This window comes from Pteropus medius, unplaced genomic scaffold (genome assembly GCF_902729225.1).
Source record: "Pteropus medius unplaced genomic scaffold, Ma_sr-lr_union100, whole genome shotgun sequence".
Lineage (NCBI taxonomy): Eukaryota > Metazoa > Chordata > Mammalia > Chiroptera > Pteropodidae > Pteropus > Pteropus medius.
The window spans coordinates 28,422-46,251 of NW_024350919.1; the positions used below are offsets into that span (position 1 = coordinate 28,422).

The 17,830-nt window shown below is 60.7% G+C and overlaps 1 protein-coding gene across 1 annotated transcript; it reads right to left on the reverse strand.

The window, feature by feature from the left end:
* Positions 1-494: 494 nt before the first annotated feature.
* PTTG1IP (PTTG1 interacting protein) lies at positions 495-17,061 on the reverse strand. Its single transcript, XM_039840059.1, has 6 exons — positions 16,867-17,061; positions 10,446-10,498; positions 7,762-7,870; positions 4,362-4,536; positions 3,515-3,561; positions 495-2,110 (listed from the first exon to the last, which is right to left on the reverse strand). The coding sequence occupies exons 1-6, from the start codon at positions 16,982-16,984 to the stop codon at positions 2,064-2,066; spliced, it is 549 nt and encodes a 182-aa protein (XP_039695993.1). The 5' UTR covers positions 16,985-17,061; the 3' UTR covers positions 495-2,063.
* Positions 17,062-17,830: the final 769 nt, after the last annotated feature.

Here is a 17,830-nt window from a genome sequence, read left to right on the forward strand (position 1 = left end):
ACCCAGACAGTCTGAGGACATGGGCCTCGCGCACCAGGAGTCGGGCCCAGAAGTCTCTGCCTCCACCTGGCAAGCCTAACTTGCCTCGCGCTCTGAGTCCCAGCGGCCCGACTTCCGAGGGCTCGACTTACAATTCTTCCCCTTCACAACCGTGAAACGTGACAGGACCCAGCAGAAGCCGCATCGCCAATTCCGAACGTGGTCTTTTCCCGGGCTGGCACAGACAGTGCGACACCCCCTTGTGACGCTGGGCAGCGGGCAAGCTGCAGCTCCCTGTCGGCCATGCCATCCAGAAGGTGAACGGCCTGGACAGCGTCTCCGTGGCGATGGACAACTCTGCCCCCTGCAGGCTGGTGGCCCAGGCTGAGCCACGATGCTTGCAGGTTAGGGGTAAACGGCATGCTTGGCTTACGACGGGCGACCCCACCGTCAGTCCAGGTGCATCTATAATCATGTTAACACCGCCAAGAAATGAAGCACAAGGACACAAAGCATATTCAGCAAAAGCATGTATTAAATCATTTACTGGAAAATGGGTAAGAATCAAGGCACTCCAAACATCACAGTTTCCTGGAGGTGGTAACCCGGCTGCTCCCAGCACGCATCGGAGAAGGCGTGTGGGCCAGGGCAGCCGGCCCACTGGGCCCCCAACACGCTGGACTCGAGGCGCCCGCGAGCCACACGCGTGGCAACTACCGCACTAACAGGAAGTTTGTGACGCGTTAAAGTTTCTCCTATGAACAAACAGCAGAGAATCGACGTGTGCGGCCGCTGTAAAGTACTCAGGAATGTTTCACACGGCTCTGAACTGCTACAAAATGCCCGAGAAATCAGAGAAGTCAGAGAAGCCAGAGAAGTCAGGTGGAGGCTTTGCAAGAGGTTAGTGCCTCGGTGTGTACGGAGGTTACTTCCCGCACAGGCCCGCAGAGGCCAGTCGGCTGTCTGGCGCTGTTGCGGCCACACTGACCTGCCCACGAACTTACGTGGAGGGTGAGCGCATGGCGTCTCTCCCACGTGCCGGGCACCCGACTTTCCCAAAGCCAAATGCTTCCTCATTCAAGGCAGCCGGGCAAAGGGGGCTCTGGCCAGACTCAAGGACAGCGGCGGCCAGGCGCGTCACTGCTGCCGTCCCGGCCACGCGCTCAGCCTATACTGAAGCCACGTCTCTTGATCAGAAAGAAATGGCTCCACCGTGCATGTGGCACCACAGGGCACCTGGAGGCCACCGACGCCCTTATGAGAAACTGAAGGACAGTCTCGTGAATGCCCGGGACAGAGAAGGGCGGCTCAGGGCGAGGTGTGTGTGGCGTGTGGAGACCCCGCCCCCCGCCTCCTGGTGCACAGGGCCTGGGGCCTTCCTCGTAGCTCGCACCCCACCTCATGGCAGGGAGAGCCTCAGAGACCCGGGAGAGCACCTCAGAGGACAGGTGACTGCACGCGGGGCTGACAGCTGTCGCCGGCACACGGTAGCACACACCGAATGCCTTAGGGAGGTTGTTTCAAACTCCATTTATAATTCACGTTTTCACTGGAAAACAACCTTCACGTTCTAGTAAAGATGCAAATTTAAAAATTACCCAATAAATGGTCTCGACTCTGACAGTAAATTTTTTTGGTGCAATCTTCTAGGCAGGGGAATAAACTCCAAGAATTATTTTTAAAAATATCTCAGGTGCAGTCGCCTCTCAGTGCTCTTCCCTGCAGCTGAGGTCAGAAGCGAGGCCGCCCTTGCCACCAGGGGAATGACGGGGACCGGTCGGCCCCGGCCCCAGGGCCGTGTGAAGCCCGGGAGGGACAGAGGGGAACGCAGGGCCGGGCAGACCGGTGGCCGCAGCGGGAGGGGAAGGACGAGCAGGCCTCAGGGTGTCAGGCTGTGGAGTCGGCGAGCAGCTCCCGAACCGAGTCCTCCTCAGATGGGCAGCAGAGACGAAGGCGGCCCCGGGCGGGCTCAAGGTCTGCAGTGAGCAAACAGGAAACAGAAGGGACAGACGCCCACGGGACCGGGCGGGCCTGCCCCCAGGCCGCTCCGCGCCTGCGCCGCCGGGCCGGGCGGGGAGTGTGCTCTAGTTGTTTTCAAATCTCGCGTAAGGGTTTTCTTCTTTAAACAAACCTGAAAGCAAAATGGACTCGATTACGAACGCACCCGACCAGCAGGAGACAAAACCCGAGAACGCACTACAGCGAAGCTTCGTGCGAAGGTTTACTGAGGCCGCACAGAAATGGGTGTTCTGAGCAGGTTCAAATCCTACGTGAAACCTTTTCTTGAAAGTCAAACCACACAGGTGACTTTAAAACTGAAATAAAATTTACCGAAAACAGTAATTTTAAGAAAAAAAGGTCCTAAGAAGTGAAGACTTACTTGCTGATTCCCTTAAAGAGAAATTAAGAAATGTAAAGCCAGTATTTATTTCTCCCCACAGGGGTTGGCTGATACTATACAGAAAAAAGGAAAAACCATCTTACTTTAAACATCCTCACGAACACTGATTGACTCTAAGAATTAAGCCTACGTAAGAGCGAAGGCCACCGTCAACTCAACTGTCAAGTATGACGGCAAAAGTGCAGCGAAATGTGCATTTAACTGTAAAATAAATCCGCGGTGCTGGAAACGCTCTTCATGCTGGGGACGCCGCATGCTCTCCGTGTTTAAGAGCCCGTGTCACACAAGGTGATTACCTGCAGCGACAGCCACGGACCTGTGTACTGCGGACGTCTGTGCTATTCTTTGGGTGCGGATGAAAAAAGCTGGGAACGGGGGTGAGGGGGGAGGCAGGGGACGGCTGTACCGTACCGGTGGGTTCGGTCCCAAAATGCCGTGAAAATATGCTATTTCCTCGTACGCACAGGGGACTTCACAGTAAGTGCATTAGTCCAAGAAAATTCTAGATTTAGCACGGCTGCCTGGCCCCCGTCATGTGGGCACAGGACCCCCGGGTCACGAGGTCAAGGGCAACAGAGCGCTGGGGGCCCTGCGGCTGCCGTCAGTGTGGCGCGGAGGGAGTGACCGCGGCTGGGGCAGGAGGCGCGACCGCCACCGTGCGCAACTGCTGACCATGGGTGCAGACTCAATGTTCGCAAACACCGATGGCAGCCACCCCCACCCCCGTCCTGCAAACAAACCCCAACACGCCAGGGCGAGACCCGGCCAACTGGCAGCAGGGCCTCGGTGGGGCTGACCCTTAGGGAAGGGGCGCAGCCATGACCGTCAAGAGGCAGGGTGAGCACACCCTGGGGGGTCCGCGGGCCGGGGCCTACGTGGACCGTGTCGTTGACCCTCGTGGGCACACGGCGCTCCTGGACAAGTCTGGCTTAGACCCACGTCCCGGGCCCCGTCCTTCAGGACACTGCGTGGGGTCAGTTACGGCCGCTCTGCTGGGGACAACCTGTGCAGCAGGGGCATCTCCGTCCCTGGGGAGCCCACAGCCCGCCCTACGGCCTCCCGAAGCGTAGTGATGACCAAGCCGCCGGGCGGCGCGCACCCAGCCAGGACGGGGACCCTCCGGCCCTCACTCACCGTATTTCCTCCTGATCTCGTCGTGTCTCGACTTCATCTCTGCTCTCCTGAAAGTCAAAGGGCGACGCTCAGCACCAAACTCCGGCGTCAGTTTAAAAGAAGCCCCGTCGCCTCCTTCGGGTGCAGTGGGGACGAGTTTGGCCGCCGGGCCACACTGCCACGGGGACAGGCAGGATGGCATTGCGGAGTGTGCTGAGGCTGCCCCAACATCGTGCCATTCGATCTTTTAGTCAGTAAAAGCGATTCGAATGTCTGAAGCTGGGCGCTCCGCTGTCACATACAGGGGACGTTCTGGTCGGCAGAAATCTCATGCCAGGTCCTAGAGGTGGTCATGCACGTGGGGACACTAGTGCTTAGGGGCACATGGCTTCAGGGCGACGGCATGGAAACCAGTCCAGCCTCAAGCCTCGCCAATGGCTGTCTGGACAAGTCAGCGCCTCCCCGAGCCACCCTGTCCCTTGTCTAGGAGGCACGGTGACCAACGCCCATCCTACGGCCGCATCACACACGCCCGCCGAAGTGCTCTGAGCAGAGCGCTGTTGGTCAGCACTGGCAGCACAGAGAGCCAGCTCGGCCACGGGCAGACAAGCGACCCACGTGTCCTTCCTCCGAGCCTCCGTGCGCTCGTCAAGGAGGCAGGCAGGGTGCACGGCCTTCAAGGCCCTGCCACCGCAGCACCGAGGACCTGTGGTCCGGACGTCGTTAGCACGGGGTGCTGCCAGCCGGCTCCCTCCGGCCGCGGCTGGGCCCCCGCACCGCGCCCCTCACCCCACACCACGGCCTGGGGCGCTGTGGCTCAGCAGCGTGACGCCCACAGGCTGCCGCGCGGGACGAGTCCGGGCCTCACCTTTCCTCCTGCCGGATGCGCCGCCCCTCCTGCTCCCTCATGACCTTCTCCTCGGTTCTGTCCGGCTTCCGGCTCCTCTTCGTCCCGCAGCAGCAGCAGCAGCAGCACATGGCGACCGCCAGCAGGATGCTGCCCCCGATCACCGACATGGCGATGATCAGCGCCTCGAAGTTCACTGCAGACGAAGGGGCCGCATCAGGGCCTCTGGGACGGAGTGGGGACCCGCCTGAGAAGTGGCAACCCTCCCCAGGGGCGCAGCCCGCGGAACCCAGGCCCACGGGGCGGTGCCTGTCAGCACGCAGCTGTCACTGCTAACGATTCTGCTAACCGCGGACCGAGGCCACAGGTAGCTTTTCCCACCGCCAGGGACCGAGATGTTTTAAGCCCAAGAAAAGCTGACGACCACCAAGACTCCCCTAAAACACCTCAAGCCTCAACTCCATGGAGCTCATGAAAGAGGCTGTGCCTGACGCAACTTATCTGTGTCGAGGTCAAGGACATCGCCTTCCCCCCACAGGAGCAAACCCCTGACCGCAAGCCACGATGACCTGCAGCCAGGGGCATGAAGACGCCCCCTAAGCGGCCTCAAAGGAGCTTACCACCCCCGGTCCTGACCGGCCTCCTGAGACAAAGACAAACTTAAGACAGAGTTTATAATTCCTTTCAACTTCTCTTAATGATTTACAAATTAAATCTCGTCAACATGTTTGTATTCAAATCCAACCCCAGCCAAGCAAAGGATGCTGTAACACTGCTCCTACAGGTGTCTCCAGTCATCCAGGTAGAATGGCCACTGCAGAGGCTTCAGCGGCCACCGCGCCAACAGCGGTGTGGCCATGCTGGGCTCGTCCCACGGCAGGTCCTGTCTGTTCCCTGAAGGGGAGGCCAAATGTGCCCCCAGAGCCGACCGTTTCTGACCTCACTGGTCTTTGGGTTGTGGCCGGGGTGGGGCTTGGCGGGCGCGTGTCCCGCCGTGGGGACATGGACGAGAAGGCAGACACCAGTGCCCCGTGCCCCCGTGAACTGCACTCTGTGCCTGTGTGGACCTGTGACACACTCCGGGCTGGCGGCGGGCGGCATAGTGCTCGCTCAGTGTTTATTCAGTTATCTTTAAAATCAGGAATAAGGGACATCCGGTCAGATGCCTTCTGAGCTTTACTGTGTTCTTCTTTGACCTGCTCTAGACGGGCTTGAATCACAGGAAAGAGTTCCGATAGATAGAATTAGAAGGAAGACCCTCGCTGGCAGAGGGTGTAATTTTTTAGCTAAAGAACTCTAAAATAATCAACTTTAACACCAATGAGGTCAACAAGATGGCTGGCTCTAAAAAAATACCTACCCCCAGAAGAGCCTTCCTGCTCAGCGGCCAAAAGCACTCGTAAAATAAATAAAAGCAGAAACTCATGGCAACAGGAAACAAAACCGTGGGCTCCCCTCCCCGCCACCCCGCACAATCTGCGGCCCCCACGACAGGACGTGAGGGGCGGCCGGCCAAGGGCGCCACACCTGACTTCCGGGCAAAGGTTCAAAACGGCAAAGACCTTGCTTTTCTCCAAACAAACATACATATTTAAGGTCGTTGCAATTAAAACCCCAGGACAATTTTGTCTAAACTAGATAAATGATTCTAAAGTCTAAGAATAAAAGCACCTGTGGTATGAACCCTAAATTTAGTGTGGCGTGTAACCCCGACATCTGACGAAACCAGAGGGGCCTCGCAAGGCCCAGCCACGAGCTTCCCTCGCACCTGTTCCAGACCAGGCCCTCCGGCCACAGACCCAGCCTTAGCGCGGGGACCAGGCCCAGCTCCTGCTTATACCCGAGTGGCAGGTGTCCGTCCCCTGCCAGCCTGTGGAACGGCTCTTCTCCAGGGACCGGGGCCTCCTCCCACAGCCCCTGGCTCGTTCCCACGTTCCCTCCTCTGGGCTGCGACTACAGGTGACGAATAAACTGCCGTGCATCTCATCTGTCCGGTGTTGTGTGTCGAGGGTTCGGCCGACAGCCCAGCAGCCCTGGGGCGGGACTTTTGTTCTGGAGACTCCCCCAACCTGGAAAGGGGCCCCCGCCATGTGTCACTAGAGAAATGCACTTCACAATCACCGTAGGCTGCCGCTCATGCCCACCAGACGACCACGTGAAGATGACAACGAGTGCCCCAAGGGCTGGCAGGGACCTGGGACAGCTGGACTGCCACGTGGCCTGGAGGAGCGTAAGCAGGTACAGCTGCTCTGGAAAATGCTTGCAGGCCCGCTGAGGCTGACCACGTGTGCGTGCGGGGAGGCAGCTATCTGGGCCTCTGTCTACCTGTGTGTCCACGCCGCAGACTGCAGTCTGGGGGGGACTCAACATGCGTGCACCCCATTAGAAGTGGCGCTTCCACTTAAACAGTTCTGCTCCACACGCCCAGGGTCCCCTGGTCCAGGAGCAGCTTCCGTGGGACAGTGGGACAGTGGGCAGGGAGAGGTTTCACGAGAACACAGCCGTCAGGCAGAAGCAGAGGGCAGCAAGGCCCAGCGAAGCCGTTCTGGTGTGAGGACAGCGGACAGGAAGCCAGCTGGGGGACACAGCGGTCGCACGTGTACGCACCCACACACGCCCACACAGCAGACACCCGACCACCACGCACACACTTCGGGAGTCTCTGGGGCTTCGACACCAAAAGTATTTCTGACAGAGGCTAACGGCTTCTAAGATGGAAATTAGAAAAAAGCCACATAAGTAAGGAATAAGTTGCTGATGAACTTAAGATGCAAACACATCTCTGAAGCCGCAAAGCACCCCAAGAAAACATGGCTCCTTTATGCAGCTTAAGAAGACAGCCTCTGCCTGGCCCCAAACTGGAAGCCATAAAAGGAAGGAATGATAAACCCAACTATGTAAAAAGAGCTCCATGGAGCAACGCACGGCACCAATTTAAAAGGCAAACTGGAAACTGATTTGGGTCACACAGAGGGCTGATGTCCCTGCTGGCGGAATGCCCGTGACTCAGCCACAGGCAATCAAAGGGACACCTGAGGAACGGCAGGTCGTGGCCACGCGAGCAGGGACCCCTCCCTCGGGAGTCGGAGCCCCTCCAGAACCACAGGAGGTGTCAAGGTGACAAATGTGCTGAGCCATCCAAATAGCAGCCCTCATCCCCTCCCCCGCCCTGACTGGAACCCCAGAACGTGGGGCGACCCAGTGCAGAGCCAAGGCTGCCGGCCTGAGGAGGGCCTCCAGACCCGGGGGCCCCCAGCTGCTCTTCCGGACCCCGCAAGCTCCCACTGGCAATCCGACTTCCTGCTGGCAGCGTCGAACAATTACCGGACTGTCATTCCCGGCAGCTCAGGTGAACTGAGCACAACCAGAATGTTCAAAATGGCACTGGCTGTCCAGGAAGACGACGGGGACGAGGACTTACCCCAGCACACGCCCCAGCGCGCGGAGCTCAGCTTACAGAGGGAGGCGGGTGGCAGGAGTTTTGCCACTGGGTAGTCCAAGCACGTCCTGTTGGTGTTGCACCAGAGACACTGAGAGAGATGAACATCAGAGCAATGTGAGAAATTCAGTGTGAACACCAAAGGACCGCACTGTCCCGCACCCAACCCCTACACCGCCTCTACCGCCGACCACCCCGACCACTCGCCCTGGGAGGCTGGCAATGGCCTCGGCCCCCAGCCCAACACGGTAGCTCAACACATCCCACTTGCCAAGGCCATGTTACTCAAACCTGTCCCATCAGACACACTGCACGGCCACGCGGCATCATGCTGGTGTGACGGACGCCAGGCGGCCACTGCCCCGGGCCTCTGCAGGCCTGTTCCTCGGCCTGGAACGTTCCTCCCAGGGCTCATGGGGCTCCTCCAGGAGCCCGCCCCCCCACAACCTCCTTAAATCTGCCCTGCCCCCTTCTGTCTGGCAGCACCTGTCTGCGGGATGGCAGATGTCTGGGAGTGTCACTGGAGGGTCCCTGGCAGGCGGGCTGAGCCTGGCCCGTGGCTAGAGCTCACCGAGTACTTGTTAGTGTTCCTCTGTGACCACAGCATCGCTGTGTAAACACCCTATCTCTGACCCCTACAATGGCACGGAGTGAGTGGCGCTGTCCCCGGCCATTGGGAAGGTGGGGTGACCAAGGCTCAAGGCATCTGCCGGGACCTCAGGGCCGGGACCTCGCAGATGCTCTGAGCTCTCGAGTCACGGTGCTCACGGCGGGGCCAGCACGTCCACCCTGCGTGCGGGGAGCCCTGAGCTGGTGCTAGCTGCTGGCTGCCAGGGAGGGGGGCTCGGGCCACAGGCACACGCCCGCACCTCAGGCCTGGGCTGTCATTTTAAGGCGGGAAGGTAACAGTTTCGCTGAGTTTCTTCCTTGGCATTTTTACAGGATAGAAAGTCATAGTATTTTCTTTTCCCAGGTCAGGGAAAACTATTACAAAGAACAGTCAGCCGGGCCCACCAGGCCTGTTTACAGACCCCCCGTCTCGGTGTGCTGCGTTCACAGAGTGCTCGGCACACACGTGACAAGCGGCGGCGAGGCCCTGCCCGTGCTGGCTGTTTGAGGCCATCGCGCATTTTGGTTTTGTCCTGGCTTGACAGTTATTGGCAAATCCCCATTTTCAAACAGCTCAAGTTTCAAGTGCTTGGTTTTCCGATTTTCCACAGCAGTTTTACTGAAGCCCTGAGGCTCTCGTGGGTGGTGTCGCAGTGGTTCTGGTCTGTGCGGTCAGTGGAGTGACATGCAGGTGCACAGTTCAAGCGGTACCAGCAGGACGTGCAGCCTCAGGCTTGTGTCAGACCTCCCAGGCAGCGCACGCGCATCTTTCCAGAAACTTCTGTGAGCTCCCAGATCCACCCACGGGCCCACCCCTTTCATCCACACGCATGTGTGTCCTGCACCTCGTACTTCCAACTTGCTCTGGCTGCGTTCGGAGTGCGAGTCCGGCCTTCAGATGAGGCGCCCGCCCCACTGTGATCCGGACCCGGCCCTCACCTGCAGCCCGACCACCCTCCCGGAGAGGCGAGGGCGAAACAGGGCAATGCCGCAGAGGTGCTCAGGGACTACGCAGTCACACGGCCCCCGGGCCACCTTCATGGCTAACGTGACTTCCAACCAAAAAACCAAGACACCAAAAGCAGCTCCACAGAGAAAGTGCCGCTGTGAGGACCGCAGCGGCCACACCCACAGCCGTAGGACGCTCACCTGTCCAGGGTCATCAGCAGAGACACGCCCTACGACCCACACCTGCCGCGGGAGCGACCCTTGGTGAAGCACAGCCAGAGGCTCGGACAGCGGCCTCCCCCGGTGCGTCTCTCCTGGCCCGTGTCACACGCCCCGTGGCCGGGGAGAGGAAACACGCACGCACGGAAGCCCCTGGGGGAGCGGGGAGACGGCCTCCCCACGCCCCGGGCCAAGGCCCCACGGAAGGCTTTCGCCCCCAGCCCGGCCGCTGGACCGGGGGCAGCTCGGGAGGCCGCAGGCCCTGACACAGCAGAACGGTCCCTGCGAGTCCCGTGACGCCCCCGACACCGTGGCAGGCTCCCCGCGCCATCCGCCTCCGACGGCCCGCTGCACATGGCTGCGTGTCAGACCCGGGACGGCCGCTCAGGAGGTGGCCCCACGAGCCTCGGGCCTGCGCTCCGGAGCAGCCCCCATCGGCAAGACGGACACACAGCCTGTCCCCAACAGTCCTCTAAGGTCTGACGACACCGACACGAGGCCTTGGTCACAGGCGAACGGTCATTGATCAGAGGCAAGTGTGGCCCCTGAGCCCGTCCTCTCTGCTCCTGCCCCGTGCCCCCTGCTGAATCACAATGCCACCAACACCAAGCCCACCACCTCAGGGAGGCCGGCGCGTCCCAGCCAGCTGACACCTCCCAGCCATGGTGCCCCTCAGAATCTCTACACCCGTTTCAGGAGTCGACATGCACGTCACTGATGCTCAGGTGGCAGCTGCAGCCTGCACAGGACGGCTGGCTATGCCGAAAAAGGCTAAATAACATTTAATGCCAAGCACGATGACACCCCACACCCCGAGGGCAGAACCCGGGGCCCTCTGTGCTAGGGAAAGCGGCCGCTTCCAGGTCACGTGACGCCCGCGTGCTACTTACAGAGACATTTTTCAGGCACTCTTGGCAGGTTCTGTTTGTGTTCTGAGAACAAGCTGTGGGGAGAAGAAGAAACAAATCACTGAGAACTGCGCGTGCACAGGGTCCTCTCCGGGCACCGTGGCCCCAAGGGGCACAGATGGTAGGGACTGAGCCCCGCTGCAGCGGGCCCCATGAGGGCACCACACCGTGCCCCGTGCTGCTCACAGGGGTCTTCCGGAAGCCTTCGGAGGCGGTGAGCCACGGCGCGGGCACCACGGCCCACTAGCCAGCTGAAGCCACCAGTTCAGCAGCAGACACTCTGTTTGAACCAAAGGCCACAGCGACGCCAGCCCGGGTGACTGAAGCCAGACTTTGGCCCCGGGCCGGTTCCCCAGACACCCCCAACCTGTGCCCCGGGCTCTTCACAGCACTGCTGCTCCGGCGGGGGGGCCAAAGGCCACGCCACCACGGCAGGAGGGCACGGTGACCAACACGTTCCGGGGCACTCCATGCGCCGCTACTGGCCCCAGCCCACCCCTAAGACAAGCTCGCACTGTGGAAAGAGCACCCTTGCGCCCCAAAACTGTTTGCAAAGATGACAAGAAAGCAGGTATTGTGACGACTGGATCGAAAATTAAAAACACTGCTCAGAATTCGCGTCCGTGTGTCAGCTTACCTGCACTCCAGAACCGCCTCCCTGCCGTGGATGTGACCGTCCCCTGCCCTCCTCGTCAACGCCCCCCACCCTCGTCTCCTCGCCAGGACACGATGGGGGCATCTGCCGGAACCGGGGCCTCCCGAACAGCTATCCTTACTGATCTCGGACAAACCTCGTGACCTCTGGCTTCACAGACCTTTTTTTTAGGTTGGCACGCCTCGGAACGCGTCCAGCGACACACCGGGATTTCTGCGTTCCGTCGTAGGTACAACCTTCCTCAAGAAAGGACGAACGTGGAGCTCAAGTTACCGACACGCGCAGTGAAGTAAGTTACACGACTCTGTAACTTCCTTCTAAAGGCATGTGTGGCGGGCCAGGCCGGCCGGGCACCTGGGCAGGTGACGGCCAGCGGACCGCTAAGGGCAACGCCCGAGTGCTGGGTGCGGGGCGGTCCCCACACTGTTCTTTCAGCTTTGCTGTGTGTTTGAAGATTTTCATGATAAAACATAGGGGAAAAGCTTTAGCTTCAAGTTACAGCTTTTGGTTCACTGTACGATTAAGCGGGACGTGATCTGAAAGAGTTCTTCCACAGCCCAGTTCTTCCACATTCCGTTTCTCTAAATAAAACCCCACTTTATCCAAAATGAAGTGAAAGCCCACCCTGCCACTATCACTCTGCAGCAGTTATCCCTAGAGAGACGGCATTCGGCACCTCCAGCCGCGTGCTACCAGGTTTCTGCTGAAGCTTCTTTTAAACCAGTTTAAGTCTTCAGAACAACATTTTATTTAGCCCCAGGAAAGTGAACAAACCTGACACCCCCCAGAACACGTCGGTTTCTCCAGCACTGCTAAGGGAGGCAGGGTGGCGGCACCCTGCCCTTTCAGAGGCAACGCTGGCAGGCAGAGGGAAAGACCCCCGTGGTGTTGGGGTGATGGGCCCTGAAAACCCGACCCCGGCTCTGCCACCGAAGGGCCTAGCGAGGACGACATCCGGCAGCCGGTGGGGCACGTGTGGTGCCCAGGCCTGTTTCCAGACGCTGCTCCCCAAAAAGGCATCCGCGCTCCTTGGAGAAATGGCTGATCCAGAACTGGGGCAGAGGAAGGACAGAGCCCTGGGCAGCCTGCTGTGCCAGAAGGTGGCACGAGATGATGGGTACGGGAACCCAGAAGCCAGCTCGGAAGGGGTCCTCTGCGTCGCAGCAGGACAATTGAAACTCTAAGTCAATGACAGTAAGGGACTGTGACCCCTTGAGCAGTCCGTGATTTCACACTGACACGAACTGAATGAACCCAGGGAAGGCAACTGGCAAAAGGAGATGAGTTTCCACTTTGCGACCGTCACAGTAAACGGGGACGCCCAGACCACGGTGCCCGCTCACAGCGCCACCCACTTCAATCACCACCTATGACGAGACAATGCCACCTGAGAAATGATCACAGCATCACCAGGATACCCTGTGACCATACAAGTGACAGCGGGTGCCTCCTGGTGGGGAGGGAGAAAGACAGCCACCCAGTGGTGGAGTCGAAACGCATCTGAGCGGAGGTGAAGGAAACCGGACACGGCCAGGTGACCGGCGGAGGGCCCTTCCAGCAGGCTCTCCAGAGAGGGGAGGACGCGGCCAGGTGACGGAGGGGCAGAGACTGAGACAGGGTCACTGAATGCGCCCAGAGCGCGGGGGCGGGGCGCGGGCAGGACGGGGGCAGGGGGCACACCAGGACCCTGGGTAAACCAGGCTGTGCCCATAGCCTGCACGCCACATCAGGTCCTTGGGCAGCGTGTGTGCTGGTAACTGGCCAGGGTCTGGTCGTCACAGAGCCATTACGTAATGAGTCCTCGGCCCAGGAGAGACACTCCAAAGAACTGAGGGGTAGACGGCCACATTGCAACTTACTCTCAAATGGTGCGGTGAAAACAAACCAGCAGCCACGGCAAAGTAGGCATGGCGAACACCGCGGGGACAGACGGGGATTCGGGAGAGCAGCGTTCCGGTCACTCCTCCGACTGCTCGGTGGCTCTCCCGGTTTTCTAAATACTGAGTCGGGCGAGGGCGGCTGCCTCACACGCCCGGCCGCAAGTCCTTTCCAGAAACGTCCAGGGAGGGGTGCACGTCCTCCTCGTCCTTCCCGACACAGTGGCCACGGGCGGCAGGGCCAGGTGCAGGGAGTTTCTCATGGGAATTTTCACTTTTAAAGTCTTTTTGATAACTGGTCTTCCGTGAACTGAGAGCACTCGGCTCCAAGGCACACGCGATAAACCTTATCCGGGGCCTCCGATGTCGGGCCATCATGAGTCACCAGGGAGGCACGGAGGTGAGGCGAAGGCCAAGGGGGTGACCTGGGCGCCTCCCGCGCCAGCACGGCCGAACAGGGTGGAGACGGCCAGAGAAGCAGGCTCAGGGCTGGAAGGGCAGTCTGTCCTCCCAAAAACACCAGAGCAGGAAGGACAGCGCCTTAACCATCTGCCACTGTTCCACACACGGGAGAGCTCTGTCCGTCAGGTGGCCCTGTACCTCACCTCGCCACGGGACACAGAACACCACGTGCTCAGAGCCGCAAAAAGCACGAGACGCCCTGCGAGGCAGGCCTAAGGCCACACGTGAATGTCCTGACGCCTGAAGCCTGACGACCGTCTCCGACTCAGGTTCTTCTCAACGATTAGACAACTTCAAGCCTCGTTCACTTCGGAAATTAACAGACAGAGGAAGGTTCTTCTGTAGGAGGCACTGACCTAGGACCCATTTCCGAGTTCCTTCCTAGCTTCAAGCGGGTCGACAGGTTAAGCACAAAAGCACACACTAGCACACGGGAAGAGACGTTTTCCACGTAAGGAAACGAGTAAGGATACTGTCTGTGGTGCACGTGTCATACAACAGGCCGAGGGCTGCGGTGGCCGAGCCCCTCAATGGCAGAACAAGCCCGTTCGGGTGGGGCGCCCACCGTCCACTCCACGTGAGAAGCCAGGTGGGCACCCCCTACCTCCACGAAGACCAGCGAGAGGAGCGTGTGGCGCATGAAGCCGCGGCACAGTCCACGGGGGACCGATCGCCCGAGCCACCGTGGGAAAGCCCTGCTCCTCCACGGGGAGTGACCCCTCCACCCAGCTCCCGCTGCCAGCAGCAGTCGGGACCCCCAGGAAGCTCCTCTGGGTCCCTTCAGGCTGAGGTCCTTTGTGGGGTCGTCTTCCCCCAGGCGTGAAGATGGCTCTGGGGCCGAGTCCGAGCCCAGGCACAACAGAATTGGGTCCAAAAGCCCACGCAGGCCCCTCCAGGGTGACGAACGTCGCTCTCAGGGCTACGGGGGTCCCTAGTGCCTCCCCTGCACCAAAGCACCCGAGAAGACCGTGGACAGCACCGGTGTGGCCCCGGTGTGAGGTCGTCCTAGAAGGCACACACCTGGGAGGGTTAACCTGATGTGTCACCTTGACTGGGCTAAAGGCTGCCCACACGGCCAGTAAATATGACTTCTGGGTGTGTGCGTGAGTGTGCTTCAGGAGCCTGGCATCTGAGGCGGCGGGCGAGCCAACACGGGTCGTGCTGCCCCACCCACTGAGGGCCCAGCGGAGCGGCAAGGCAGAGGGGCAGACTCGCTCTCCTCTGGTGAGCCAGACGGCCACCTCCTCTAGCCCTGGGCCACCGGCTCCCTGGTTCTACGCCGCCCGCCCTCCCCTAGCTGTCCCCGGCCCCCAGCTTGCAGATGGCAGGTCATGAGACTTCTCGGACTCTGTAATCATGTAAGCCAGTCCGTCATAATTCTTTTTGCAGTAGCTCGGTTATAAGGGAAAGGACAGCTCCGACGTGGAAGCAGGCCTGAGCAAGAGAAGCGTGGCTCAGAAGCCCCCTCATAACTCTTCATAGCTCTGCTGGTTCCGCTTCTCTGCAGGACCCTGGCTAATAGCCTTACAGGAAGGACACCACGTCTTAAACGGTGTAGTCACATCCCGCAGAATGACAACCAGTAAAAACTCACACTGAGCCCATGCTCTGCGGGAAGGGGGAACCTCAGTGCCCCCGCTCCAGTTACAGGTGGATGCAGACCCCAAGGGCACCTGGGCAGCAACCGCCATCACAGCCTGACAGCAATCCTGCCATCTGAAAGCGTTACTGATGACAGGAACGGCAGCCCAGCCCCCACCCACCCGGGACTGGGGCTGCTACCAGGAGACAAAGAGAAGCATCGCTCTGAGCCAAAGCAGATGAGAGCAGCTTCCAACTGGAAGGAAGTGGCGGCCTTGTGGCTGCAGGAGCTGCTTTCACCGAACACTGAGACGGCAGCTCCAGTGCCAGCCCCGGCCCTGGAAGGACTCGCCGAGGCATGGCACACGGGCTCTGGCGGCCTCAGCAGTCCACGGCAGTGTGAAAGGCGGAGTGGCCGAACGCACTCCAGGGACACTTCCTGTCATGCTCTCATGACAGGACCGCACACCCCGCCGCCACCGAGAGTCCAAGGGCGCACAGCCGCTCTGCTTGAGGAGTCCTCGCCCCCCACTTCTGCGCAGAATTTGACTTAGACTGAAAGTTCCCTTTACAGTGCAACTGCTTTGTTAACAAATGTCACAAACACATACAGGTGAGTATGCCTGGAAGTGGACGGAAATACTCAGCCCTGCGCTGGGATGAACACGCAGCAAGAGCACACGGAAGGCGCTCGGCTGTGCGCACCAGCTGGCGGAGCCGGGGCGGACGTGAGCTGGGACTCGCCGGCCTCCCAGGCGGGCCCGGGTCCGCTCGACCTGGGAAGGTCATGAAACTGAGATTAAGCGACCCGCCCTGGGTCTACGGCTAGTGGTCACAGGGGACCTCCACGCACAGCATGAAACATTTCTGAAACAGATCTGGCCACTGCAGCCCCCAGCTTGAACCCTTCTCCGCTTTCCGCCAGGCCGTGAGGCTGTGTCTCCCCCCATGAACTCACCCTCCAGCAAGAGAGTGCTTGGGGGTTTCGGCCATTCTCTGGCCCTCAGGTCATGCAGTTTCCCCCCACTAGACCGCCCTCACCCACCCGCCCCGCATGACAGCTGCTGGTTCCCTGGTCAGCCCCACTGGAACTCAGCTCCTCAGGGACAGACAGGAATTCTGTCTGCCAGTCACCACCGTGGTCCCAGCACAGGTGGTCAATCAGAACAGGTAGAATAACCGGACAAAAAACGCCCATGGCAGGTCTGGAGTGGAGAAACCGAATCGGCCTGTGTCAGAGTGGCAGATGTCACCGCACTGTGCTTTCCTGCCTCGACCGGAGGCACCAAACTCCGGGTACCCCTCCTCGAGTGTAGCCGGCCTGCGACACCGGCCCGGGCCTCCCGACCCTCGAGGGCCTGGCACCGGGGCGCGGGCCACCGACCAGTGCTGGGACTCGAGCAGGTCCTCCTTAGGCTCTCTTTCCCGACTCTGCATCTAGACCAGAGAGCTGTCTTCGAGAGGGTCGAGGGTCGTGCTGAGGGTCAGGCGAGGGCAGTATGCGAAGCCAGGCCGACCCCGCGGGCCCCGCGACAACGCGCTGCGAGGCCGGCCGCCGACCTGGACCACCTCCCGCAGCCGCGCTGCGCGGCCGCAGAGGCCGGGCCGAGACAAAGGGCGGGCCTGGCCCACCAGGAGGCCGCGCTGAGGCCGGACCGGGACGGACACCCGGGTGACCCCGCCGGCCGCGCCGCAGACCGTGGCCCGGGGCGGGGTGGGGCGGCGACCCCGCGGAGTGACGACCTCGCAACGCCGCGCCCCGTCCCCCGCACCCCGGCCTCCGCGCCCCCCGCCCCCTCAGGGCCCGAGCGCCCGCCGCGGTCCTCACCCACTCCGGGCGACTGCTGCGCCGCGGCCGCCGGCAGGAGCAGCAGGAGCAGCGCTGCGCCGCTAAGGGACAGTCCCCTGCGCATCGTTGGCCCGCGAGCCCCGCTGGACCCCATCATGGGTGCGGCTCAGCTGGTCGGCGGCTCACTCAGGGCTCCGCCAGGCCGCCTCTGCCCGGAAAAGCCGCGCGCCGGAAGTGGGCGGGGCGGACGGCGCTGGCCAGTGCGCAGCCGCGGGCCCCAGAGCCCCGCCCCGCCCTCAGCCCCGCCCTCTGCGGCGCGCGGCTTAGTGCGCCTGCGCGAAAGCCGGGCCGAGAAGGGGGTTCCTGACTGCCGCTTAGGACGCCTGCGCGACTGCGAGAGCTGTTTGGAGGGCTCGGGTGTGCCATGGCTTTCTCTCTGAAACGGTGAAGTCCTTGACGGTGGCCCCGGGGACTGACTGTGCCGCAGTTCCTCCTAGGTTGAGCCCACGGGTCATGCTGAGCAAATGCATTTGGACTGACCTGGGCCTGGAAGATTCTGGCTCTGGACGCCCCGGTTCCCTGACACCCCATTGGCCGTTCATCGCTGACTCCCCAAGTCCTCCTACACCTGCCCTAGGCACTCTGACCCCTGGCCACACTTGCTCCCCTCACCCCATCCCCTTGAAGGAGAAAGGGGCTCTATCCAATCAGTGATGGGAAGTGCCCTGGCAGGGTGATCTGATCACAAACCCCTCACCGGGCAGGCTGCAGTGGGTAGTCATGCCCCAGGCCCGGGACTTCTGTAGTAAAAGGCTTACCTTTGCTGTCTGCATGAAGGTTAACACACCTTTGAAACGCCAGAGTAATCCTCTTTGGAGACCCCTCAGAGGCGAGTGCCCTCAAAGGAGCACATGATCTCGTTACCTGTCCTGTAATTCCATCAGAGATGCCCCCGCCTGGCTTTCTCCCCGCTTCATGTGAACGTCTTTACATTCCTTCCTTA

Coding starts and splice junctions, on each gene's coding strand:
- PTTG1IP (XM_039840059.1), bottom strand. CDS start 16,984: ATGATGGGGTCCAGCGGGGCTCGCGGGCCAACGATGCGCAGGGGACTG. Junction 7,871..10,445: donor AGTGCCTGAAAAATGTCTCT/GTAAGTAGCACG, acceptor CATCTCTCTCAG/TGTCTCTGGTGCAACACCAA. Junction 2,111..3,514: donor CGAGATCAGGAGGAAATACG/GTGAGTGAGGGC, acceptor TTTTGCTTTCAG/GTTTGTTTAAAGAAGAAAAC.